The sequence below is a fragment of the Phalacrocorax carbo genome, chromosome 5 (assembly GCF_963921805.1).
Source record: "Phalacrocorax carbo chromosome 5, bPhaCar2.1, whole genome shotgun sequence".
NCBI lineage: Eukaryota > Metazoa > Chordata > Aves > Suliformes > Phalacrocoracidae > Phalacrocorax > Phalacrocorax carbo.
In genome coordinates this window covers 18,831,632-18,857,466 of record NC_087517.1, presented here as the reverse complement: position 1 = coordinate 18,857,466, position 25,835 = coordinate 18,831,632, and the positions used below count along the sequence as shown (strand labels likewise).

At 53.7% G+C, this 25,835-nt stretch overlaps 2 protein-coding genes and 1 long non-coding RNA gene across 7 annotated transcripts in view; 2 read left to right on the top strand and 1 right to left on the bottom strand.

Annotated features, from left to right (window-relative positions):
• The window catches only part of STK11IP (serine/threonine kinase 11 interacting protein), a 19,615-nt gene extending 5,252 nt beyond the window's left edge, over positions 1-14,363 (top strand). The window contains exons 7-24 of one of the 3 annotated variants that reach the window (XR_010372984.1): positions 73-202; positions 386-489; positions 1,128-1,217; positions 2,269-2,310; positions 2,786-2,953; positions 3,256-3,337; positions 3,443-3,808; positions 3,990-4,180; positions 5,106-5,216; positions 5,974-6,169; positions 7,653-8,147; positions 9,609-9,724; positions 9,916-10,013; positions 10,205-10,383; positions 10,642-10,726; positions 11,218-11,300; positions 12,081-12,211; positions 12,833-12,971. Coding sequence is in view for 2 of the 3 variants with exons in the window: in XM_064451435.1 (XP_064307505.1) it covers positions 73-202; positions 386-489; positions 1,128-1,217; positions 2,269-2,310; positions 2,786-2,953; positions 3,256-3,337; positions 3,443-3,808; positions 3,990-4,180; positions 5,106-5,216; positions 5,974-6,169; positions 7,653-8,147; positions 9,609-9,724; positions 9,916-10,013; positions 10,205-10,383; positions 10,642-10,726; positions 11,218-11,300; positions 12,833-13,059; positions 13,384-13,524 (2,904 nt within the window). In the remaining variant the exon portion in view is untranslated. Of the gene's footprint in view, positions 1-72; positions 203-385; positions 490-1,127; positions 1,218-2,268; positions 2,311-2,785; positions 2,954-3,255; positions 3,338-3,442; positions 3,809-3,989; positions 4,181-5,105; positions 5,217-5,973; positions 6,170-7,652; positions 8,148-9,608; positions 9,725-9,915; positions 10,014-10,204; positions 10,384-10,641; positions 10,727-11,217; positions 11,301-12,080; positions 13,060-13,383 lie in introns of those variants that run through there. The other 2 variants (XM_064451435.1, XM_064451436.1) reach the window with 2 other exon arrangements.
• LOC135313368 (uncharacterized) overlaps positions 1-21,214 on the bottom strand; it is a 24,954-nt gene extending 3,740 nt beyond the window's left edge. Inside the window, exons 1-2 of the long non-coding RNA XR_010372985.1 lie at positions 21,035-21,214; positions 20,463-20,518 (exon numbers count right to left, since the gene is read on the bottom strand). This is a non-coding gene — a long non-coding RNA (uncharacterized LOC135313368). The remainder of the gene's footprint in view (positions 1-20,462; positions 20,519-21,034) is intronic.
• LOC104046335 (gap junction gamma-1 protein-like) lies at positions 21,053-25,796 on the top strand. Of its 3 annotated transcripts, none has more exons than XM_064451439.1 (3): positions 21,053-21,237; positions 23,547-24,754; positions 24,873-25,796. In XM_064451439.1, the coding sequence occupies exons 2-3, from the start codon at positions 23,572-23,574 to the stop codon at positions 24,878-24,880; spliced, it is 1,191 nt and encodes a 396-aa protein (XP_064307509.1). In that variant the 5' UTR covers positions 21,053-21,237; positions 23,547-23,571; the 3' UTR covers positions 24,881-25,796. The 3 variants fall into 3 exon arrangements, with proteins under 3 accessions (XP_064307509.1, XP_064307507.1, XP_064307508.1); XM_064451437.1 differs by having other exon boundaries at positions 21,054-21,233; XM_064451438.1 differs by lacking the exon at positions 21,053-21,237 and adding an exon at positions 23,329-23,422.
• The last annotated feature ends 39 nt before the right edge of the window (positions 25,797-25,835 follow it).

The following is a 25,835-nucleotide window of genomic DNA, read 5'->3' as shown; positions in this document are numbered from 1 at the left end:
AATGGTAGGGGCTAGTGCCAGGCTTTGAGCTAAGGTCCCAATTTATCCGGTGCTGCTTTTCTCTCTGAACAGACCCTTACAGAACTAGAGTACCTCAATCTGGCTTATAACTTCCTGTCCAAGGTGCCAAACCTTGGCATCTTCAGCCGATCCAAGCTGGTGACTCTGATCCTGCGCAACAATGAGCTTGACAGCATTAATGGTGAGCCCACAAGGGAGGAGTATTTCTGAGTTTGAGGCCTTTCTCTTTTTCTTGAGGAGGAACAGAACTTGCAGCCTTGGGCACAGCTATTTTTACTAGGGTTCAGTTCTGGGGGAGATGGTAGGTGGGAGATTCCCAAGTTATATCTTCTAGTGTGCTGATGGCTTCTTGCTTTTTTCACAGGGGTTGAACAGCTAGTGAATCTGCAGCACCTGGATGTGGCCTATAACCTGCTGCTGGAACATGCCCAGTTGGCACCATTGTCCACTCTGCACTGTGTAAAAAAAGTAAGCACAAAGCCTGATGGGTTGGTCTATTAGAAGTGTCACGGTCAGGGGGTGCAAGGTGGAGACTGTATGGCAAGAAGAGAGTTTTGAAAGATCAGTTCAACTCTTGAGCATTTAATTTTGATGCGGAAGCTGATAGAGGAGCCTTGGAGAGACACCTGTATTTCACCCTTCATTTTCAGCAACGCCTGCTCAAGCTAACCTTTTCCCACATATTCATCCCCCCCTCCTTGCTCCCCCTTTCCGATTTTAACATTGTCAAGTTCAGTAAAGATCGTCCCCTAATCCTGTTGTGGATTTGTCTGTTCAGAGAACTGTGAAGGAGGATAACCACAGTCGCTAGAGTGCTTGTGAAGGAAGGAAGATAGCCTACAAAAGACTGTTCTCTCAGCACTTCTCAGAGTCAGTATGAAAAAACTCCTAATGATTTAGGGACATGAGTAGGAAGTACTTTAATTTCCTCATATGCAGAACAAATTTCAGGAAGCATTGTAAAAGTTTAGTCCTCTCCTGGCTCGATCACCGTTCCACTGCAAGGATATTTCCTGAGGCAGAGGGAAAGCCTGGAGCCTGCAGCAGATTAGGCTGGGGTATAGAATATTGTTTCTAATAACAGTTTCTCTGTTTTCCCCACCTAGCTGCATTTAGAGGGAAACCCATTATGGTTCCATCAAAATCATCGATCTGCAACCCTAGTACATCTGTCTCCCAGGGCAGCCTCCTCCAATGTGAGTATTAGCCACATGCCTTCTGCCCCTGCTGTTGAAGGTGTAGTGTGTTCTGACACTCGGGCAAATGAGGGGGAAGAATTTCATAAACCTGAAAGTGTATTCCAGTGGTGTAACAGTGGTGATTGTTTTGTGGTTTGGGGTTTTTTTTTCCCAGGTAGAGTAGTTTAGCATTAAATTTTTATGTGGTGTGCTGGCCAGGGCAGATGGAGTTGAATACTAATCTGAGGTTTGCAAGACCTCAGATCTTAATATGTCTTCACTGTCTACGCCATCAGTTTTGCTCACTGTTGATCCCAAAACTTTACTCTGTTCCTGCTAGATAGTGACTATATAGCTGGACTTTGCAAAGAAAGAACTTGCTGTCTTGTCCCACCTTGCCTAATTACATACTCCTTTGGCAGCCATGGCCACTTCTTTCTTTCTCTGCATCCTTCTGCTCCCAGCTAGGTGTCATCACTCTTTCCCTTGCACTCTGGTGCTAAGGTCAATTCTTGGAAATCTGATTTTATATAAAGAAGCCAGCAAAGACATCATTCTGGCAATTTAGCAAAGTAAACTTGCTTGCTAAGGATCAGAGGTGTTCCAGAGCTGATCTGACTTTCATGTTAGTGGCAAATGGCTGGATTAATTGTCTTCAAACTGCATCTTGGAGCAAGCTTTCTCTGAGCTTAAGTTACTGGAAGCTAGCTCGACTCAGGCTAGAAGTAGGGTACAAGCTTTGAGGTGAAAGTGAGTACCTCTCAAAACAATGAGTCGTTGCAGTACAATCTTTTTTATCTCTTCCACAAACTGTCTTGGATATGTTTCTGGGAGTCATAAAGTCTGTAAACAGGAAAACCACAATGTTCCCTTCTGGCCTTATATGCTATTAGGTCACTGAAGGAGTGATGGATAGGCAGGAACAGAACTGCTTGCTGGTAGTCTTTGCAGTTTTGTGCTGAGGATCCCAATCCTAGGGTGGTCTGAAGGGGAACAGGAATCAGCAGATGTTGTCCTGAGTATGTGCCAGCCAAATGGAAACTGACTGCAAATGGGTCTCTAATTACAGTTCCTCTTGGATGGGGAGCCACTCTCTTCCTCAGACCTAATGGTAAGTACAGTTGCTGTAAACTGATCTTACTAGCTTTGGGAGTGGGAGCTCTGGCAGGTTTTTGCATTGTCATGTGTCCCATTAAATCTGTATGGGCTCCCTTGACTCTTCGACACAGCTCAGTCCATGCTGATTTCTAATTGTTGGGACAGGCCAGTGTAACTTTTTTTGTTCTATGTAGCCTTGCAGAACTTGGAGCCTTGCCTGTTTCCTCCTCAGGTACTATCCCGTGCTTGACACTTGAATTACATGTCAGCAAAACAAAGTTATCAGTTCCCATTTGTTGTTTTTAAGACATGCAGAGATTAAGTTAAATCAGAGAGGTTGTGATAAACAATCCAGTCAATCAGGCAGGGTCTGGCACTCATTTTGAGATGGTGGAAATTTGGGCTGAGGGGCAGTGAAGTTGTCAGTATGAGATATGGCCTGGTTACCTTTGCACTCAGCAGACAGCATTCTCTTCTTTTGCCTTTAGCACCTTCCAAGGCTTGTGCAAAGTGTGTCACAGTCCATCCACACTTCTACCTCAGAGAAGACCGCACTGGACCGTGGTGCTCTGGACAGTTCCTGTGCTGCAGACTTCAGCGACAGTCAGTCGCCAGCAGAGAACGTGGCTGTCAGGCTCTCTCGGAAGAAAAGCAAGGTCTGGGACTGAGATAGCTTCTTAAGCACGTAGCTGGCGTGTTGGGTGAAGGGGCTGCCTCGACCTGAAAGCCTTGTGTAGTGGGATGGTCTTGTACTGACTGTGTGGTAGTGAGCCTCTGCGCTGCTGTGTGTTAGGAAGGGGCTGGGCTTAACATCAGTCTTGATGTACTGTGACAAGTGTTTCGTGGTGTGCTTCTGCACTGTAACAGCTATGAGCCCTTTAGCTTGGCAGAGTCCCTCATCAGATGCCATTTTGGTTGTTCTGGTGTCTCCCAACTATTCTTATCCTGTTTGTTCCAGGGAAAAGTCAAAGTGCGCAGAGCAAGCATTTCGGAGCCCAGTGACATGGAACATGAGCCCCAGGCTTTACCTCTCTCTGGTGGTGAGGCTTGTCTTCCTTAGTAACACAGCAGCTGAACTGCCCACAGTCAGAGGATTGCTCTGGCGTGGTGACTATTTTCATACTTCCAAGGTTTTCTCTCTGCAGGCCTGGTCCTACAGCACCAGAAGGAGATGAAGCGCTTGGACAGCTTCAGAGATCGCTTTGGTGTTGACTGGCTGCAGTACAAGAGACACCTGGAGGAGTATGACCGAGTACCTGTCATCTGCCGTAGCCATTCTGCAGATGAGATCGCAGGCAGGCCTGCGGCAATGGACTTGCAGAGTGAGAGCTCTGACCCAGAGCAAGGAAAACCCCAAGTATCCCAGAAAGAATCCTCTCCTCCTCTAGACGATACTGAGAAGGAGGGAGAGTCTGAAGTACAGCTGGATGAGCCTGTGGAAGGAGAACAGAGGGGAGAAGAGGAGGCAGAGGAGCTAATGCTGGGAGAGGAAGAAGAGGAGAAGCCAGAAGGTAAACAGGTCCTTTCACTGCTGTGTTTGAGGGCTTGGGTGACAATAGAATAGACGGATCAAATGTGATATCCCTGAAGCTTTATTGTGCTGCCCAGTATTGTGGGCATTCTAAGGGCTTGGGCCCAGCAGGCCTGAAAGCCTGCTGTGTGTACTGACCTGCACTGTGTCTTGTTCGGCAGTGGACCTTTGCCAGCCGGTGCTGGTGAGCCAAATAGAAGGTGAAGGGGACCCAGAGCCAGACTGGATCTTCCTGCGAGTCACAGCCAAACATGTGACTGAGGTGGAACTGAAGGCTGCCAGAGTCCTCCACAAGCTGGAACTGAAATGCCTGCAGAAGGTGGAGACCTCCCAGATGACCTGGAAGAGGATGGTGAGTTATGCCTCTGAGCCTTTGGCATCTTACTCCCTGCGTGGGCCAGCATTCTGGATTTGAGCTTCTGTCAGAGTACCCTGCAGGTCTTTTCCTAACTCCTGCAAAGCCTGATTGATTGAGAATCTCTTCCACCCAATGCATGTGTATCTAACAGCACCTGTATTGTGTAGAGTACCTGTATAATGCAGCAGAAGCCAGCACCAATTGTGTTCCAAAGCTGGAGTTAAAAAGATAATGGCTGGACTTGGTCCATTGTGCAGGATTGAGAGGAGCTTAAATTAAATGGAGACTTCCTTCCATCCGTTCCTCACTGGGATATCACCCTGGCCCTGGAGGACTGTTTGTGGATTGCACTTTTTGATAGACAGTGCAGCACTGAGCCTGGAGTGATGTTTAGAAAGCTCTTGGTAGCTCAATGGGCAGTTTTCCATCCACTCCAGGTGCGTGCTTTTAGCACTACAAGCAGTATTTTGTTTTTGTGGTTCCTTAAAAAGGGAGTTTGGAAATCTTTTTCCTTGTGGTAGGATTTTAACATTCAGTGTGTGCATGGACATGTTCACAGGCTTCTCTTAACACTATTGTTTTGCCCAAAAGCTCCAACTCATTTTTTTCTTCGTGCCCTTGTACCTTTTGAATGTTTGTGGCTTGATATTCTTCTGAAATACCTTTGTGAAAAAGTGTTTTGTTTGAAATGCTTTGTTCTGGCCCTTGAAACTTACTGTTGTCCTCAGCACTCATGAACTTTCTATTTATTTATGCCCATTTTACTAGGCTCCCAAATGCTATCAGCTATGGAGGGCTACTCAAGGCTTACTAAATTACATGCTTGTATGGCCACGTTTCAGCCAGTTGCAAACAATTATATTCCGTACACTGGATGCTACACCCTCTTTCTAGAACTGGTGTCTTCTGTCTCCTGCAGGACCTGGAGCGAGTTTTCCCTGTCCTTACATTGTACTTCAGCTACATTCGCAAGGACCGGCAGAAGCGCAAATACGTGGTGCTCGATGACTGCCCGGAGCAGTGCCTACAGGTAGGGGAGGCTAGAAGGGGAAGCCTGGGGAAGGGGCCAGTGTTACTGGAAGACACTGAGTTCTTAGAGCTGGCACAGGGCACATGTGCATCTGCTGCCCTGTGGCAGTAAGGTCAGGATTTCTCCTGCTGCACAGATGATGTGTGGCAGGCCCGGTGAGCATGGCCAGGGCAGTGGAGGTCCTGGAGCATAAAGGGTGCTCTCAAGGAGAAAGCCTTGCAGTTTTCCCCCTCTTGATGAGAAAAGTTAGTAGTCATGTTAGTGATCCTTACTTGTTATGCATGTGCAACATAATGTTTCCTGGGTGCTGAGTGACGTGCTAGCCTGTACTTAGGCCTCTGGACAGTGAGAGCGTCAGTGCTGTCGCATCTCTGGCCTGCACAGCTGCTGTAGGGACTCTGGTCTCAAATCCAAGTATTTTTCTTGAGGTACTGTTTTTTAAGTACATTTAAACAAGTTGTTACAGAGAAGGCACAAATAGATGGGATCTTTGAGACCAGAGTTCCAGGGAGAGCCTGTCAATATGTAGACACAAGGCACAGACCTGCAAAAAGAGGTTCCCTTGGTCTAGTGCAGTGAAGCTCCATGCCCTTGGCAAGTCTTGCACAGACTGGCTGCTGTACTCTGTTAGCTGAGAAATGGCCCTGCACCCCTTGCACTCTGAAATGCTGTCATGAGGTTGATGTCAGAGTCTTGCTCTGATTAGGTTGGTTATTGCTGCCTGCTAGCACTCTTTTCCCTGTGCTGCTACTTTTAGTGTGTCCTTGAAGTGTTGACCCCAGCTGTTGAGCAGAATCGGCAAAATCAGGCCCAGGAGAAGGGATCCACAAAGCTCCAGTGCCTGAAATGCAAGCAGGAATTTTCGCAGTCCCTGGCTCCCTGGCATAAAGGTCCCTATCCTTCAGAGGTTGGAGATTCCAAAATGATGGAGACCCTAGTTGCCTCAAATCAAGGTAGGATCTAGTGCCCAGAAAAACGATGCTTGCTAATACCCAGGCAGAGTGCCAGAATGGCAGCTGTGGTGCAAAGCATGGAATGTATAGGAGGGGGTGATGCGTTGGCTGTACTGGAATTAAAACCTGTTGTGGGATGTTCTCTCACTTGGCCCACTTGGACTGGGAAGAGCTTGCCTTGTTCACTAGCAGAATAAGCCACTGTTTTTAAATTAAGCAAACAGCTCCCCTGTTATGGGTGGCCTGGAGTCTGGGGGAACGTAGGAGTGATGGAAACTGCAGATGGTCCACAGAAATCTGAAGTCTTGGTGAAGCCTTAAAGGTTATGCAGTCTCTTGTCCTGTTGAAAGTGTGGTCAGCTCTGCCACAGAGACTAATTTCTTCTAAAGGGCTTTTGCTAATGCAGGCTTCTGTGGAATCTGCTCCAGTATTTCAGGTAAAACTTTGGCTGTTAGACATCAGAAGAACAACTGGAACCGTAACCTAAGTCTCCCGGGCTGTGATCTCTTGCTTCCCTTATGGGCAATTATTTATTCCTTTCTTTGTACTTGAGAGCCATTGTTCTCCTCCTGCAACTAGTCCTGTCTTTTGTCCTCTAGACTAAATAAGCTCGACTCCCTAGATAATTTGCTTGTCAGTCATATCTCATGTAATGCAGTTATTCTTGCTGGTCTCCTTTGTACTCTTTCCCATTTGTCCACATTTTTCCTTGGGTGTCTGAACCTAGATGTGGTATTTTGGCTGAGACATGGCTAGTGCTGAATAGGCATCTTCTGATTGCTGAGTTTTCAAAGCTCAGCTTGTATTTGAAGTGGGGAGTGCCCAGCCTTAGCTCGGAAGATGCTGCTGATTTGATGAAGTATCCTGGGATTGAAGTACTGTAGTGGGGGCAGAAGTGCTGTCCTCGCTGCAGCACTTTCCTCCACCCTGGGACACTTTCTCCCCCCTGCCAGGGCAGTGGGAGTCCCAAGATCCAGCTGGGAGTCTGCTGTGGTGTGGGTGAAGGAAGCATCAGGAATTGGGGTCAGGAGGGATGAGGACAGCTGGAGAAGGGACATGGCATGCTTGTGGTTTGGCTGGCTGGCAGATAAACCAAGCTGGGGATGGAGGTGTCTAAGGAAGGTTGGACTGACTGGTCATGACCTTGGGCTTCCAAGGCTATGTGAGCACTTGTGGAGGAAAGTCATGAGCCAAAGCCCTGATGCTGCTTCAGTTTCAACTACAGCACATGCCAATCACCCTAAATCTGAATAGAGCTATTTCAGGTGGATGTTGGCACTGATCCAGAAATTCTTATTGATTTACAAATGGGGGTTTGTAGGATATCATTCTGAACAGAGTTGCTCAACAAGCTGCTCAAGTTGGACTATAACTATTGTCTACTTCAAAAGGGATGGTTTCTGGGTTGCTGGATGGGGGAGTATAATCTTATTGGGGGAGAGCTGTTCTGCTTTCTCTTTATCCTTGACAAAATCTTCCACAGATGCTGCAGCAGCTTGTGACCCCATAGCCTGTCCCAGTTGTTCCAGTGACCATGTGGTAATCCTGCCTTCAGAGGTGTGCTCCAGCACATCTTTGCCACCTGACCCTGACAGCACGAGTGATGACCTGTCGGACTCTGTCCTGGAAGGAGGCAGCCAGCAGGAGGGCCCAGAGGAAGCACCTGCCCTAGCCAGTGAGACTGGGAAGTTCTACATCGGTGGGGAGGGCAGCTCAGAGGTGGATACCGGCAACAGCACCAGGACCCCGGAGCTGAGTGGCGAGCATGACGGCGCTCCCCATTCCAGCTCCCGCAGTTCAGATGGGGGCTGTGGGAAGAAGGAGATGGGCATGAAGAGCCAGTACTTGTCCCTTGGCCACACAGACACCAACGGGGGCAGCCTGATGGGGAGCTACCGTTACAGTGCTTCTCGTGGGCCCACTCCTTCCCAGCTCTCTTTGAACTCTGAGTCCGATGAAACATGGAATCTCAGTCCCTGTGAGTATGTAGGAGCTGTGCAGTGTTTAGGGGTGTACACAGCTTGGTGTTGGGCTTTATCACTGGTGCCTGCAGGGTGCACTGCCTCCTGTTTAATGGGGAAGGGAGGTCATCAAGCATGAGCAGCAGTGACCATGGTTCTTGTGAGCAGAGCTTTTCATTCCCCTTTCCGTTCAATCCTTATGCCTGAAGGTAAGAAAAACTAAGTCAGCTCCTAATCTCTGGTATTGCTCAGACCCTGAGTAACAGGGTCTTGTTCTGGGAGCTGCGCTGCTCAGTTATAGATACACTGGGTTCCTGTGGCACCAGTGAGCTGTCAGCTGGAGAATAGTATGCACAGTTTCTCTGTCTTTATTCTCTGACTTAAGTGCAGTGTGAGGCTGCTGTGTTTGTTGGAGGCTCTGGTTAGTGGATCTACAGTTACTTGTGCTTTCCTTAGTGGTCTTTGTGAGCTTCACATTACAAAGTCTGTCCAAAAGAAGAGATTCTGTGCTGGCTGTGTGAGGGCTGTTGTGCAAGACAGCAGTTATTAGGAGGTCCACAAATGCTTTTTGTGAAGGGCCTTGGATTTCTGATGTAGTAGACTTGCCTTTGCTGGGCATCAGCTTGTGATTTGCGGAATAACTGAAGTTGGAAAGGAGCTGTGGAGGTTATCTGGTCCAGCCCTCCAGGTGACTCTATTGCAACTGCAGTCTAGCCCTGATTTTCAAACCCATCAGCTTCTTGATCTATAGAGATCTGCCCCAGCCTTTAAGACTTCTGTGCCTCTGAAGAAGAGCTGGTATAGGACTAGTGTTTAGGATTGTTCAGTCTTGTACGCTTGAAGTGTGAGAAGTAAAGCAGTCTCTTGTTTTGGGTCAAATTGCAAGGTCCCAATTTAAAACTGAGGCCATGAAGTTCTTGCTGAGAAGTTGATTAGTGTTTCTGGTGGAGGGCAGGCTCCGCTGGGAAGTGTGCACTCTCAGGTAGTATCATGGCTATTGAATAAATTATTTCGTCATAGAATTGCTTGACAAACCTAATTATGTTTTTGAGCAGTTTTATTGGTGTCTTCCTCAGTCCCTTTTAGCCTTAATAGAGTCAAAGTCAGAGTTTAAAACGTTGACCTGAGCTGACATCAGCTGAAATGAAAAATGTCTTTCTGGCTTTGTGATAAAGAATTGCCCTCCTGCCAAATCTGGCAGCAAAACAGTGTCCTCCTGTGACTAAGATGAGTGTAGGTTGAAGATGAGTTAGGCCAAAGCTTTGTATATCTGAAAAAGCAAGTGTTGGAGTGATGGAATCCCCTCATGTCTCCACATTGCGACCTGTGGCCTGGAAAGCCCTGGCTTTGGCCCTTTGTCTTGAGGAGACACTTGATGGAAGCAGGTGTGCAGAGGGGGTGACGCTGCTGCCCTGGTGCCAGTCAACATGCTTGGGCAGCATCTGGTCAGTGTCAATCCTACTGTTTGCTCTCCTCAGCTGGTAACGGCATCCTGAACACGAGGGACTTCCGTTCTGTGGATCATCGCCTGAAGCTCTACCTGGATATGGAGGTGTTTGAGGAGAACACTGAGGAGTTCCAGTGCTTCCTCAAGGTGGGCTCCTGTAATACCACTCCTACAGCTCCTTGGCTATCCTTCTAGCCACCCTGCAAGTTCTGCTCTGGGGTGGCATCCCAGAGACTGTGAGGTGTGAAGGGTGCTGAAGTGTGTTTGAGTTGGTCCTTTCCATGGGTGGGCTGGCAAGGGGCAGGCCAGTGCTGTGACCCACCCTCTCTGTGCTCTAGGTGGTCATGGTGAAGTTTGGCAGACAAGGAGAATTCCTCTCAATCCTGGTTGCCTCGGATCTCAAGATTTATGTGCTGGAAGTCACTGGGGTTATCAGGTGAGGAGAATGGTGGCAAGTGAGACCGTGCAGCAAGGCTTTGCATGCTAGGTAGTGCCAGCCTGTGCTAGCCTTACCCTGGAGGTGTGGTGACATGCAAAGGTTCTTCTGGCAAAATCCCCTGCTGCAATCTAATGTGGGAAAGGAGATGGGGCAGCCTTCTGCAGCTGAGGGCTGTGCTCTGTGATTAGGGGACAACCTGCAGACTGGCTGAAGAAGAATGACTCTCACTACCTGTCTGATATTTCTCATCTGGAAGTTGGACTCAGCCACCAGAGCTTGCGAATGGAGTTCGAGAACCCAAAAGCCTCCTACAATCTGCTGATCCGGAACCAAAGCTGCTGTGACCAGTTCCTGCAGACCCTGACATGTAAGAGTAGAGCTGTAGCAGGGGTGGGGTGGTAGGGGGAGAGGATTTGGAAGATTTGTTCTTGGACAGCTACCAGGAGAGCTGTAGTTGGATGTATTTTGGAAATTCACTTCTTGCCAGCTCAGAAAAAAGTTGGGGGAAAACCGCACTGGCATCATAACTTCCAGTGCTCCTGTGTAGGCTAGAGAACCATCCTGAGCTGTTGTGTACTGCCCTTGGGCTTGCAATAAAAGACATCTGCCTTCTCCCCTTCTTTAGATCTCATGCAAGAGCTGCCTGCTAAGCACAGGAGTAAGGTGAAGGAAATCCCCACTGTGGAAATGAATCCACAGCATTGGCTATGGTAAGAACAGCCTCTGAAAGGTTGGGGTTTCGGATAGAAGAGATGTCTGCTTGTCCAGCAGTGCCGAAGAAGCATAGTGCTCAAAACAGGGCAGCACATGAAGAGGCACCACTGGACTGGCAGCCAGGCCAACATTACAGGTTTAAGGCAGCTAGCTTAGGTGCCTGCTGCACAGGGGGTGAGCAGGCAAAGGGGTGTCATGGACGGAGCCAGGCTGGGCAACTCCAGCTTTCCTGGAGAAGCCTGAGCAGAATATAATGGAGGGAGGACAAGGGGAAGGCATAGAATTGCCTCCTCCCTTGTGAGAAGCCTTTGGTTCCTAGCTGGCAAGGTGGTGGGCAGAGTAACAGGAAAGAGAGGAATTTTGCAACATCTAGAAGAGATGGATTCCTCCCACCCTCAAGAGGACAGTGATCAGCAGCTAGCTCACAGCAAGCCTAGACTGGAAACAGAGCGATTCCTTGATCAGCCTGCTGTTGTATCTCCTCTAGGCCTCTGCTGGACTCCAAGACCACAGATTCTGCAGCTGCAAATGACACTTGTTTCTTCTACCTGCTGGCCTACCTGATCCAAGGTACAGGAGATCTTGGTGGCCAGGTGTCCCACGCCTTGTGCTGTCTACTTTCGTGCTTGTGTTTTTAGTGTACAGCCAGTGGGAACAGAGCTGGGCCATTGCAGTAGAGATAGGGCGAGGGCATGGGTGAGGGCTGGTTTTTTTTTTTGAGTGCTGGGACATGTAGGATAGCAACATGCTTCTTCCTATATATCCAGTGAGTCTTGCAGCCCTTTTTGACGTGGAAGTCCAGGCTCTAGGGAGCAGCTGGTCTTGTACACCAGGTTTGGTGACAACTCAGAATGGCCACTGAGAAGCTGGAAATAATCTAAGGGCTGGATCATTGCCCTGAGCTGAGGGGAAGCTGAGGGTTTATACACACAGCTTGTTTGTGTGAGGAGCTGAAAGGCTCCTTGGTTTGGGAAAACAAAACCAGATGTCTGGAACTTCAGTCGGTAGGACAGGAGCAGCCTGCTGGAGACTACCATGTTCTGTACTAGGGCTTGCTGAGGGCCAAATGTGCTAAACCTGGGATTTGAGTCTTCACTGAACAATTCCCATTTCTTCCTTGCTTGGGACACTGAAAAAATCAACTTAGCTGTTAAGTCACATTCTGACCCAATTTGTTACTGCTCTTGCATCCTGCTTCACCATTGGCCACTGGGGAGGTGTGGGTGAACAAGAATGAGGAGGAATCTTTGGGAAGCTTGTTTACTGGTCTCCGCAAGCTGAACAAATAGCCTCGGGGGGAGAGAGCTTCACGTGTGTTTTTCTTACCCTACGTTTTTTCTCCTTTTTTAGAGTATGGTGCCCAAAACTGGACACAGTTCCAGCTGAGGCCTCACTGTCAAGCAGACTAATTAAACTTCCCATTTCTGATATTCCTACTAATTCCCAAGAGTGAGATGTGACAAGAAAAGCAACATGTTGCTGTAGGAGCTTGTGATCCCCTGTGACCTCAGCCAGCTCTGCTAGTGGTTCCCTATTTCTGTGCATCTGACTTACGCCCAAGTTCTAGTGCTTTTCTTTTGCATCCACTGAAATCAGCTGGATGATGTTTACGCTCCCTACAGCTTAGCAAAACTATTTGCTTCTTGCCATACTTATGACGCATACCAACTTGGTATTAAACTTTATGTGTGTGCTCTCTGTTCCAACTACCAGATATCTGCTGCCAGACGAATTCAGGCCAAAAAAGGCGGCCTTGTAGCTGGAGCTGCTGACTTTTAACTAAGGAGTAGTAAAGTGTTGTTTAAGAGGTCGAAGGACTGAAGTGTCTTTTCCTGCCTCACATGAGGACATAAGCTGGACAAGGCTTGCTGGGAGGTAGTCTTTCACATGCATGCTCCTGCAATGAGCTTGGATAAGCTGGTTAAGCTCAGCCTCGTTTAGATATCCTGCTCCCCCTCTTCAGTCAGGAAGCTGGATAAGGCTGTTCACCCCGTTACTGTTGCTGGAAAGGATTTCCCTAGGGGAGGAATGGAAAGCAAAGCTGGTTCTGTGGTGACTCAGGCTCTCAGCAAAGCCTCTCCTATTCCCTCATATCCTTTTAGGGGCATCTGCTTTCCCTGTAACCCTGCTGAGCACCCGAAGCATGCTGTTTCTGCTGGAGGAGAATCACCAGTGGCAGGTGCAGCCCTCCTTGGATGAAGACCATGAGGCAGAAATGCCTCCTAGGAGCAACATCCAGTTGAAGGAAAAGCAGCCAATCAGCAGTATTAGCAATGTTATAACCTATCGCCTCTGTCCTTGTGACATCAAGCTGATGCTTTATGATGAGGTAACCAGGAGTAGGTCATGAGGCACACAAGATGCTGGGGGCTGGATCGTGCACAGATCCTGTTCCTGCCAAGAGTGTCTTGGGGCTGTCATCTCCCATCCTAATCTGGGGCCTTGCACCACAGAGGCAGGGAGCACAGCAGATTGTTGCTGTACAGAAGTCATGCAGAGACACTTCCACTGCTGGCAGCGGAGGGGGAGGAGGATGTCACTTAGGAATTGGGTTGGAGCTGGCAGCCGCACTGGGGAATAGCAGCTCAGAGCTCATCGGTGCCTTTGAAGCTAGGCCCTGCTCATCTGCCTCCCTCTCTTTCCTCCCTCCCAGGTGCTGAAGGTGGAGAACACTTGGCACATCCGCACAGAGTGCCCTGAGCTCCTGGTAGAGCTGGTGGAGTGGATCCGTGGGCCCTGGGAGGAAATGTTCTCAATCGAGCTACGGAAGGCTGTGTACGAGGGACTGGAGTGAGCCCACCGGCTGTAGGCGGGTGGGACCTGGAGTCAAGAGTGCTGCTGCGCTGCCAATGATGCACAAGTGTCTCCCACTTCCATCTGACCTTGCTGTCCTGTGGCCTCTGCTTTCTACTCTACTCTTGCCCCTGGCCCTTTTTGGTGAGGAGGGGAGCACACAATGGTCCAGACTGCACAGTCACTTGCACTGGGCTGGCCGTGGAAGGAGGAGGTGGAGGGTGTTCCCTGGAATACTGCATAAGCTACAGAGTTTTAACTTGGCAGTGTCTGCAAGTCTCCCTCAGGGTCATGTAGAATGTTACTGAAGGAAGAGGGGAGCCAGGCCAGAGCATGTTCAGCAGGACATGCAGTGGTGCTAGGCAAACGGCAGGCCCGACGCTGTTGGGTGCTGTGGTCTTTCTAGCAGGTATATCTGCTGCCTTCCTAGCTGTCTCAGAACAGCTGCCATTATCTGCTGCTGACCTTTTTTTTTTTTTTTCTTTTCCTCCCCCTCCCTCTTGTCCACGGTTTCCCTAAAGCTGCCTGCTTCAGACAGAAGCCTGACTGCACAAGGGGATGAGGCATGTTGTACTAATAACCCCACAGAGAGCCCTTACCTGCCTGCCTGGCAGGGCATGGCTCCGTCTGCTGCTATAGTCTTTCACTGTCACTAGGGTGGGAGGAGCTGTGAGGCTCTTAGCACAGAGATGTGTTGCTCATCACTTAGGGATCAGGACCCTGGTCAACACTGCCAGGTAAAAGTGAGGCTTAGGCTTTTCTGAGCAGTCCAAAAGCAAGAGTCTATTTTAACATGAGTTTTACTATTTTCTATTGTAATAAAAGCTTATATTTATTGAATTGCCATGTTTTCCTTGTTTCATCCTCTTGCACTGCTGTAATACCTTTGTAAGGCCTTGCATACTAGCTTTGCAGCAGCCTCAAGGATTCCCCAACATCTCACAGGGCTTGAGCTGTTCTCCCCCTCCTGTTCCAGGTGGGTGCTGATGGGCTGCTAGACTAATCTCCACCTGCCTGGCTCCCAAGCAGCAACCAAGGAACAAGGCCCAGGCAGGATTAGGCTGATGGCAGCTACTGTTGTGTTGTTCTCCTGTGACAGTTGCCCTCAGGTAAGCATCCTGTGGGCTTCCAGCACCAGCAAGTTGCTTACTGGCTGTACAGGCCCTCAGAGGCATGCCTCTCACAGGAGCTGTTGCTGCTGTGGAGGTGGGAGTACCTGCCCCCAGGCTTTTCTCTGTACCAGATGTTACCTTGTCTCAACCTCTTCTGCACGGAGTTAAATGCAGCTGAAAAAATGCTGCTGCCTGGCCTGGGCTTGCTGTGTCACAGGGTCTCTGCACCCTGCCCAGTGAAGAGCAAGTGGAGATGCTCATCCATGCATTGAAACGTGGTGTTTCAATGCAGTTGAAGCTCCCTGTTGGGGTGAGCAGAAATGGGCCTCTTACATCAAGGTGCTGCCAGGTGGGATCTGATACCCTAAGCAGGGACCTTTACTGATGGTTGCTTTTCCCAGAGCAGTGTCTCTGTCTCTCTATGAGCATTCAACAGAGTTTCAGGGCAAGTTTCCTGACTGCTGAATCCTTAGTGAGAAAACCTCTATTTTATGGTGAGGTGATTTTGATTTCTTTAAAGACATGTATTTGTTATACAGTAACCTTATGCCTGTTCTTTGGATACCGAGCACGGCGGCTCTTTGCAACAGTCTCTACGACATCCAAACCTTCCACATTCCCTAAGTTGGTGTCTGTGGCTTCAGCTTCTTTCTTACAGAAAACAGCAGTGTCTGGGTCCCACAGCATCCTGCTGTTCCAGTCTCACCTGGACAGATAAAGTTTCCCCTCCCTGCTCAAACCCAGCTATGCCATCCTCATAGGCTTAGCAGAGCAGGAAGTTCAGTTTCCGTACTTTGCAGTGGTCTGAAGGCCACCTCACAGTGTGCAGTTGGATGCTTTCTTGGAATTGCTATATGATTAGACTTTCTCCTGTCACTTCCAGAAGCAGTTGAGCTGCTGAAGGCCTGAGGTCGTTGATATTTTTATCTAGCCCTCTATGGACTTGATTGACAAGATCTATACTGTCTTGAGGCAGATGTCACAATGCATTACACTTTCTCCCCTCTTCCTAAATGGGCATATGGCTGCTGCTCTCTGTTCCTTTGGAGCGATCTGAGATCACAAGCAGGAGTGAGCTCAGTGGAAGCAGTGCCAGCACCTAGCGCTTTGTCTGGGGGATGGAGTCAGAGAGAGGTGAGCCAGTTAAGACCAGTAACGGTTTTCTGTCTTCATCTTGCCATTTAAGGAGCTTGTGTAAGTACTGTCTTCACCTTCTATAGCTACCTCTTTCACAAAGGGTAAAAGTCAAAATTGGAATTATTGGACCAGCTGTTGATGTCTCTTCTGTGTAAGCTGATCCCCTGAGAAAGTCCATCCCTGGAGCTCGCTTTTTCCATCTTAGCCGAGCTGCACCTCTGCCATGCCATGCCAGTGTCTGGATGTTTGTTGAGTGGCCTGACAAAGTGCTGACTGCCAGAACCAATGGTTTCAGTTGTATGCCTGGCCATAGCTCTTCTCAAGCTCTTCCTGGTTTTTACTGCAGCAGTGACTACTCTTTTGCTTCTGCTCCTTGCTGTACACCTCTGCAGGTCTGTGGCTTCAGCTCAGCACTAGCCTCTTGGTCCTGTTAACAGCTCCCTGCTCTTCTGCATTCCTCCAGTTGCTGACAGGGAAGCTCACAGGTGCTGCCACAACCTGTCTCCTGCCTCCTAATGAAACACTTGCTTTGTTTTCCCTTAGGGTTTTGTCCTGGTTGTTACCAGCTTAACCCCTTTGTGGTTCATTTGTGATCATGAACATTTTGCTGTGGGGCTCCTCGCAGTGTTAGGATTAACTGGCCTTATTGCATCAGCTGGGTGTGCGCTAGGGATTCCCTGACCTGCTCCTCCACTCCGGCACTGCAGGCAGCCCCAGCTGATGGCTGTGCAGGAACATGAACTGCATAGGAGAGCCAGGGTTTGCGGAAAGGTGTGACATCTGTTGAACCAGCTGCAGCTGTCTTTTGCCTGCCACAGCTCTGAGCATGCAGCCCCCCCAGCTGTGCTCTTAGACACTCTCAATTTTTCTCTCTCCTTCCCCTCTCCTTTTCTCAGTGCACTTGGCTCCAGAGCTCAGCTGCTGGCATGGAGTAAAGCTGGTCTGAATCTCAGCATTTCCCTGCCTTCATCTGCCTGGAGCAGGCTCTTCTTGAGGTGTGTGTAGCTGGAGGGTGGCTACAGGGCTCTGGAGACAGGCTGCAGGCAGCCCCAGGCACCTGTGGGCTCAGACTTCAGGCTGGCCATTGCTATGAGCCTGAAACTACCACCACTTTTCCACAGGCACACACCAGCCTTGCCTTACTTTGCTGTTCAACTTGTCAATGAAAATGATGCCTCAGTCACGGGTTTGGCTAGTTCACTGCTTCCCACTCTGTGTCTCCACCCTTGTGGTACTGTGCTCAGTACTGCCTTGAGCATGTATAGTCTGTGGGTTAGCTGTCAGTGCCCTTGCACTATGTTTAACTAATGAAGCCTTGTTTCTAATCAAACTGGGTGACTGGAGGGAGTGGTCATTTACATCTAGCAGAATATGCCGCCTAGCCTCATCTCCAGGGGACTGGAGGCGCAGCAGCAAAAGGGCACGTGTTCCCTGCAGCTCGTGAACCTGCCTGGCCAGCTTCATCCCTCCTGTGGGTGCCAACACTCCTTATCCAGTTTACAAAGCAATGGCCCAGGGCCGTGTAAACCCCTTCCCTTTGAGCTGCCCTCCAGCTTGGCTGGCAGGGGGCAAGCAGTGACCACAGGCTGGGCTTGAGTGCCACGTGCGGTACTGGAGTGCCGGCAGAAGTCAGCACTCAGGAAGTGGGAAGGAGACCCTAGCAGGAGGGAGGTGAGCAGGGGCTGTGCCATGCACCCCTCACTGTGCTTCAGAATCAAGCAGGGGGGAAAGGGAAGGGGGACTCTATTTTGAAGCCATTCCAGCCTTCCCTCAGCTAGTGTTACAGGGGACAGTTACTGCTCTTTGTGCTCCTGCAATGGAGCGTGCCTTTGCCTGTTATCAGAAGGTTATTAAGCTAGTCATGGAGCTGTCCTGTATGAGGACAAACAGTCCTGAATAGAGCCGTCTGCTCCCTGTCTCAGTGCCAGCCAAGTTGTTTAACCTGGGAAGAGCGTGTTTGCTGCCGAGGACTGGCGCTGCCCACCTGCAGGCCTGCCCGCCTTGCGGCCCGCTCAGGAAGGGTGGAGCTAGCTCGCCCCTTCCTCCTCTCGCTGCTGAGCACCAGCTGGGCAGGGTCCACGTCGCCCCACAGCAAACATACCTGGGGCGCCTGGCCCCACCATCTGCCGTGCTGCTGTCATCCCCAGAATCAGCAGCAGCTGTAGCAGGGCCAAGTCTGTCCTGCCCTATTGATTAGAGCAGGAACTGAGGCTGCTAATGAGAGCCGACTGGGCCCCACACCCTCCCTGGCACCCTGTGTCCTGCAGCCGAGGCACGGTATGGCGGTGGAGTCCCCAAGGGTGCTTCCATCGCGGCGCTGTGGCTGAGCAGTGAGAGGGGCTGCCTGTGGGAGCTCTTGCCATACCCCTCCTGAGCTCTAGTGTTTGTCTCAGCAGTGGATGTTCTCCTTATCCCTACACTTACATTCCCCCTCAGCCGTATGTCCTTGATTACTGGCTTCCCTGCTCTCACCAGGCTGTGAGCCACCCTGCCATGTTCCACACACTCACTCCAGCTCTGTCCTCTGCCCCACAGACTTAGCGGTTTGGGGCTAATCCTAGTTTTTGTGGTTGGTGACAGTGCTTCTGTTTCCTCTGCAAAGCTCATCTCTGAGCCGGACCCCGCAAGGCTGCTGGTCTTACACATCCTTCCTGTCCATGATGCGCCTGGGCTCTGTCAGCCTCAGCTGATGTGGGAAAGGATGAGGGTGGGCAACACCCTTTGCCCACCGCCTTCGTTTCCTGGCTGTTGTGGGTTTGCCCTCTGCTCCAGGCGAAAAGGGTGATGCCTCTGCAGGCACTTGGGTGTTGCAAGCTCAAGATGAGGGTAGAACCTGCGGACATGCAGGGCACTGTCTTAGGGGAAATGGGAGGGCTCTGATGCCAATGGCCGGACACTGGCAAGCACAGTAAAGCCTGTCCATGGGGGGTGTTGGATACCAGCCTCTGGGCCTGGCCTCCTGAGGCAAGCTCTGCCCTGCAGCCAAGGCGTGGGTTGGGCTGAGCTGTGCTGCAGAAAAATGCTGCTGCTGCAGCAGCTGTACCTGGCCTGGGCCCAGCAAGCGGCTTCGTTCTGGGTGCAGTGGCCTGGGTTTTCAGTGCTTCAGTGGGTCACGCCCTCCAGTTTAACGTGAGGCTGCTACAGGGGCTTGTTCTTAATGCACTGAATACCAGAGTCAAAGGGTCACGTAGGTCCCTTACCCCTGGCAAACTGCTTGGCTGCCTGGGGGTGAAGCCAGGCTGGAGGCAAGACCTGGGAGTGCTGAAAAACTAGTGGTCACTGTGGGGAAAGAAAACCCCAAGCCACTTTAACTGCCTGGCAAGAGCAGGAGGTTCGACATAGGCTTTGTGCTGCTTGCCCTCCCCAGCCGGCTAGGACATGACCCTCGTGCCAATAGCCCCTTGCTCTGTTCCCACCTCTCTGTGTCACCTGGCTGCAGCCCAGGCTCCCTCCCTCCCATCTGGGCCCCGGACACTTCTCTGCATCCTTCTAAAAGCTTGAGGTTCTGTGCTTGGCTTGCTGTCTCCTTACATCCACCTCCACCTGTTGTTCCTGCCTTGGGATGGAGACTGTGCCCAGGGGTTGCTCTCAGAGCATGTTGCTGGATCTGCAACAGGCATTTCCCCTTCCAGGAATGCTAATGCTTCAGTTGCATGCGTGGGGGCAGGATTCAATAGAAAGTGTTTCTTCATGGCCAGGTCAAATCCCCTTCCTTCTGCTGCAGCTCTCCCTCCATATGGCTGAAGCTGTCACCTGGGAAGGACTCATCCATGAGCAAGGGGGAAGGAAGGACTGAGCAAGAGAGCCCAAAGCGGGGGCCCTTTCCCCTTTCCTCTTCTGCACACACCTGCACCCATACTGGGGTGCAGCATGTTGCTCTGGGGGGCTCCAGTTGCCCTCCTGTATGAGAGCACTGAGCCTGTGCCTGGGCTGTGCAGGCACTGGGGCAGTGATGTGGTGGCTCTTGTGGACTTAGGGAAGTGGAAGGGCTGCCATTACTCAGTGGGCCCAGAATAATCAAAAACCCGCACCGGAAGCAGCAGCCGCGCTTCCCACCCCGCTCCTTGCCCCAGCTGCCTGGCCTCAGCCCTCCTGCAGCCAGCCCCCAGCGCTGACACAGGGGGTGGGCGGAGGTGCGGCACCCACCCGTGCCTGCTTGTGGAAACCCTTCTGCAGAAGGGATCACGTGTTTCAGTGGGGAGAAGCAGTGTCTCACCAGCTTACGCAGGCACCCACTTCCCCCCAACTATTCAGGTTGCACAAGGCAGCCCGGTGTCCCTCCCCATCCCCACACAAGGGCATGAGGACAGGGTGCTCTGCTCAGGACGTCACAGGCATGATTGGCCCAGCGTGGGGACTCAGCTCTAATAGAAACACCCAGAGCCAATTTTAGCAGTGCAGAAAGTGAGTGGCCGGGGTGCCCTTGCAGAGGGGACAGACCACAGCTCCAGGGTGGTGACTCAAAGCCACCGCTGCCATCCCTCTGGCCTTGGCAGAGCGGTGCTTTTGCCCAGGATGTGCAGTGGTTGCTCTCTAAGGGCACATTTGGAGGTGCTGCGTGCTCAGCTCCGGTCCTGCTGCAGGGACCTGGCCTGGGGCATGAGAAGCAGCACAGGCTTCGAAAGATCTGAAGCACATTCCCACCACACAGGCACATTTTGCTCCACGTTCCCAATGCATGTGGGCCCACCTGTCCTGTGATGCAACCAGGTCCCTCCTTTCTTCCATCCTCTCTCTTTCTCTTCCCTGGGAGAGGAAGAATTTGGGGTTATGAGGGAAAGGAGGTTATTGTGCAGGCGACTTTCATGGCTGGAGCGCTGGCTCCCACCTCTCCCCTGTGGCCAGGCTCACTAGTGCTCCTTCGGATGGTGTTGCTCATCCCTGAACACCCCGAGGATGAGGCAGTGAGCCAGGGCCCTCGAGGCCGGGCCACCACCCCGAGGCTACAGCCGCACTGACGGCCTGGAGCGCTTCCCCGCAGCGAGGGGAAGCCTCAGCCTCGCACCTCCGGCGGGGTGGGGGGCAGCCGGGGAGCCACGGAGCAACCCGGGGGTACAGGGCGGGGAGGAGGACCAGACCCCAGCGGGCTGGATGGGGCTGCCGGGGCCGGCAGCAGCCTCGGGGCGGCGGGTGGGCTTCGGCGGTTGCCTGGAAAGCGGGGTTTTGCCGCGGCTGAGGCCACCGAGCCGCGGGCGGGAAGGGGGGCGGGGGGCCGGGGGCGGGGGCCGGGGGCGGCAGCGCCCCGCCCGGCGGCTGACTCACCCGGTGCGGGGCGGGCGGTCAGTCGGTGCGCGGCTGTCGGTCGGTCGGTGCGGGGCGGTCCGTCGGTGCCCACCGGCGGGCGGGCGGGCGCGGGGCGGGGCGGGGCGGCCCCGGCCCCTTTGTTCGGCGGGAGGCGGCGGCGCGCCGCCCCGCCGCTTTGTCCGCCGCTGACGGCGGGAGCCGCTGGTCCCGGCGCGCCGTGAGTGAGGCCGGGGAGCGGGGGTCTGCGGGGGGCGGTGGGGCTGGGGCAGGGGCAGGCATCGGTATCCCGGGAGGGCTGGGGGGCTGTTGTCGGGGAGGCTGGGGCCGCAGGCTGGGCGGGGGTCAGCAGGGCTGGAGGTCCCCGGTGGGCCGGCGTCGGTGGGACTGGGGACCCCGGGAAGGCTGGGGTTGGGGGCTGGGTCCCCAGGCTGGCCGGGGTCAGTGGGTGCCAGGGTGGGCTGGCCGGGGTCAGTGGGACAGGGGTCTCTGGGCAGGCAGGGGCTGGCGAGCCCTGGGGTGGGCTCGATGGTGCTGGGGCTCAGGGAGCCCTGATCTGATGTGGGCTGGGGAGGTGGGGTCGCTGGGCAGGGCAGGCCGGGCAGAGGGGCTTGGGGGCCCCAGGCAGGGGGACCTGGGGTCGGTAGGGCTGGGGATGTATGTGCAGGGCCTGGCCAAAGCACGTGGTGCTGGTCCTGACTCACGGCGTGGCCGGGAGGCGGTGGGTGGTTGGTCCCCTCGGCAGAGCTGGGCTCTGGCTACCTGCCCTGGGCAGGGGGAAAGGGTGCGGGGTGTCTGTTCTGCCCTGGCTGCGCCTGCTGCAGCTGCAGTCCATCCCTATGTCAGCTCTCCTTGGCCGCCACAGCAGTGCCCACGTGTGTGCTTTTGCTTTCCCTGGGTTTACCAGCTCCCAGCTTCCTTGGGGACCAGCTGTACTCCTGCCTGGTACCCAGGTGTTGTCCCCTGCCCCAGCCCCTCACCCCAGGGCCAGGGTGGCGTACTGCTGCCAGGCAAGGGCTAAACGCAGACACAAAGCATCTTCCTTCCAGTGGGGTCCTGGGGGAGAGGGCCTTGCACTGGGGAGACAGGGCTGCAACGAGACCTTGCAGGTTGCTCAGCCACAGGAGGATGGTGGCCCTGATGGGCTGTGTTTGGGTCCCTGATGCCAGTTCATGCCACCTTCCACAGCTCAGCAGGCTGTGCCAAGCACCAGGCCATCACAGGGATCCTGGGTGCAGGTGCTTGTGCTGGAGGGGCCTTTCTGTTTAGGTGAGGTTGCTTGTGAGGCAGGCTGAGCTAAGCCAAAAGGGTCCTCTTATTCTGGACAATAGTGGCGTGAGTGCAGCAGGAGCCATCATCCCCAGGGACATGCCCTGGCTGGAGGTGATGGGATAGGGCTGGCCGGAGGGCAGGAGAGGCATGTGGGAGGCTGGAGACTCTCCATAGGGACACATCCCTTCTGCTCACCCTGGGCAGCCCTGCCACCTGCTGCCCGTGCATCAGCTCATGCACAAGCTGCCAAAATCAGCAGTGGCAGCAGGGTGTCTCATCTTGTGTCCTACCCTTTGGCTGGGAGGTGCAGCGTGGTCCTCGTAATTTCCTCCCCAACCTCGGGTGTCAGCTGCTTTGCCTGGACTTTGTGCAATTCTTTGGCCGCCCCATGCTGCCCGTCACCATCACTCTCCTGCCTCCTGCTCTACTTCCCCTGCCAGCCCTTGCTGTCGGGCTGCAGGGTGCTCTGAGCACTGGCCACCACAGGCTTTGGGGGCTTGTAAGGATTGGGGGTGGGGGTCCCGCGGGAGGGTGGTCATGATGTGGAGGTTTGGTGGGGCAGGGAGATGCTGCATCTCTGCCGACCTTCGAGGGAGAGCTCTGCAGGGTGCAGAGGACCTGGCTTGTGGGCATGTGGTGCGGGATGCTGCTCAGGAGAGCCCTCCCCTTGGCTGGGGCTTGGGGATGGCAGCTGCTGTGGGCCGGGGGGGCTGCCGGCACCTTGCCATGCTGCCTGCGCATTGCCTTCCTCCAGGGGCCCATGGACCCCCATAGGAGGGTGTGGGTGCTGGCACAGGGTGCGGCGCTGGTTGGGGACCTGCCCAGGACCAGGTGGCAGATGGGTGCCATGGCACTGGGGGCGGAGGAGCCAGTTCTGTCCCCTGCCCTCCCTCGCTGGCGCTGCACATGCTGCCGTGTTTACACTCTCTGTGGCTGTGCTGACTCTTCCCCCAGATGTGTCCTGCAGGGGACAGGGACGTCCCAGCCTTTCCCCTGCTCCCCAGGTCCCCTCCGCCCACCAGTCGGTGGTTGGGCGGGAGCAGGATGTGGATGGGAGCACAGGAAGGCGGTGCTGGGGAGGGGACGGAGTTTTGGGGAGATGACTGCTGGTGCTGGGCTGTGTTTGTGGACCTGTGGGTAAGGGAATGGACATCAGTGCTGGCAGAGGGGCAGAGCTGGGGTGGCAGCTGGTGGTTTGGGGCGGCTTGGTGAGGTGGATGTAGATTTGCTCAGTGCCTGTTTGCCTGCCCCTTCCCCACAGGGTTTGAGCCAACTGCCTGGCCAGGATGAGCTGGAGTTTCCTGACACGGCTCCTGGAGGAGATTAACAACCACTCAACCTTCGTGGGCAAGATCTGGCTGACGGTCCTCATCGTCTTCCGCATCGTGCTGACGGCTGTAGGGGGCGAGTCCATCTACTACGATGAGCAGAGCAAGTTTGTCTGCAACACGCAGCAGCCGGGCTGTGAGAATGTCTGCTATGATGCCTTTGCCCCACTCTCCCACGTCCGCTTCTGGATATTCCAGATCATCATGGTGGCCACACCATCGGTGCTCTACCTGGGCTTTGCCATGCACCGCATTGCCCGCATGCCTGAGTCCTCGCGGCGCCGGGCACCGGCAGCCCGGCAGGTACGCATGCCAGTGGTGCGCCGGGGAGCTGGGCGGGACTACGAGGAGGCAGAGGATGATAATGAAGAAGACCCCATGATCTTTGAGGAGATTGAGGTGGAGAAAGAGAAGAGCCCAGAGGGCGGAGAGAAGCATGATGGCCGGCGCCGCATCAAGCAGGACGGGCTGATGCGTGCCTATGTCCTGCACTTGCTGTGCCGCTCGCTGCTGGAGACAGCTTTCCTCTTCGGTCAGTACCTGCTGTACCACTTCGAGGTGAGCCCCTCCTACGTCTGCAGCCGCAGCCCCTGCCCGCACACCGTCGACTGCTTTGTCTCCCGCCCCACCGAGAAGACCATCTTCCTTCTCATCATGTATGCCGTCAGTGGGCTCTGCCTCTTCCTCAACCTCTGTGAGCTCGTGCACCTTGGTGTAGGGCGCATCCGGGATGCCCTGAGCCAGCCCGACGGCCCCCAGCTCCCAGCTGGCAGCAGCCCCGCACCACAGTACCCCAAGAAAGCCTCCAGCGCGCCTCCCACCTACCACTCACTGAAGAAGGAACCACCGCGAGCCCCACTGCCCAACGGCAAGCTGGACTATCGGGAGAGCCTGGCCCAGGTGGCGGCAGCGGGGCACTTCTCCCTGGCTGGGGTTCCCCCAGCACACGAGCTGGACCGGCTCCGTGAGCACCTGCGCCTGGCCCAGGAGCACCTGGAGGTGGCCTTCCACCTCCAGCCCCCCCCGCAGCCCCCCAGCCCTACCCGCAGCAGCAGCCCCGAGGCCAACGGCATCGCTGCCGAGCAGAACCGCCTCAACCTCGCCCACGAGAAGGGGACCGTTGCCTGTGAGAGGACCACAGGTGAGCCAGGGAGTAGGAGGGATCTGGCCGGCTCGGGTGGGAGTATGGGGGGCTGCCCCTGGGGTGGGGATGTCATTCTCCCCAGGGTGGGTGCTAACCTGCCTCTTCCTCCCTGCAGGGCTTTGAGTGCCACCAGGGATGACAGTGGTGTCTGCCGGAGCAGCTGCCGCCGCCACCACAAGATGGGCAGCCTGCCAGGAGCATGGGGCGCAGGGTGACGTGTGCCTGCCCGGCAGGGCTCACAAGGCAGCCCTGTCCCAGTGGGCAATGGTGGGGACGGGGGCCTTGGGGGGCATTCCTACTTAATTTTCAAAAAGGGAATATCTTATTTTTGTATGTTTTTATAAACTCATTGTGTGTACCCTGGCATTTTTATACTTGCTCCCGATCTCTGCTCCAGACCTGTGCCCCCTTGTCTCCCGTTTCACCCCCTTTCCCACCTGTTTCCTGCAGCATCTTCTCCTCCCACCTCCCCATGCCCGCTGCCACCTGATGCTGCACTGGCTGGTGCTGTACATGTGCAGGCCATGCTGGCGACGCCAGTACTGCCACCATGGCGTGGGAGTTTAGGGGAGCTAAGCCTGGGGGTCCGGCTGGCTGGGCCAAACTATGGGGCAGTGGGTTGAGCTGGTGTTGTGCTTGAAGCGGAGGGGATGGGAAGGGTCCTGGCAGCGCCACTGCCAGAAAGTGCCGGGGGGGCCGTGCTGCGTGGCGTCCTGGCACGGGGCTGTGAGCCGTGGGGCTGGCCTGCTGGGAAATGTCTGTGCAGAGGGCAGGGGCTGTCCTTCCTGCTGCCTCTGTCCCGTTCCCGGCCGGCCGCCCTTGGACCAAAGCCCATCCCCTCCCACTCTGGCCATGGGGCCAGGACCCCCTGCATGGCCGGGAGCCAGCAGGGCATTTCTCGTCATCTCAGCCTGGGTCACACAGGGATTTTTGTAGCATTGTTTTTTACTCAGAAATGATTGTCACTCTGTTTTTTCTTTTTTTTTTTTTTTTTTTTTTAATATCTATATTAGTAAAGCTGGAGTCATTTTGTACTGAACTGCTGCATCCGGTCCTTTGGGAGGAAGGGGTGGGAAAG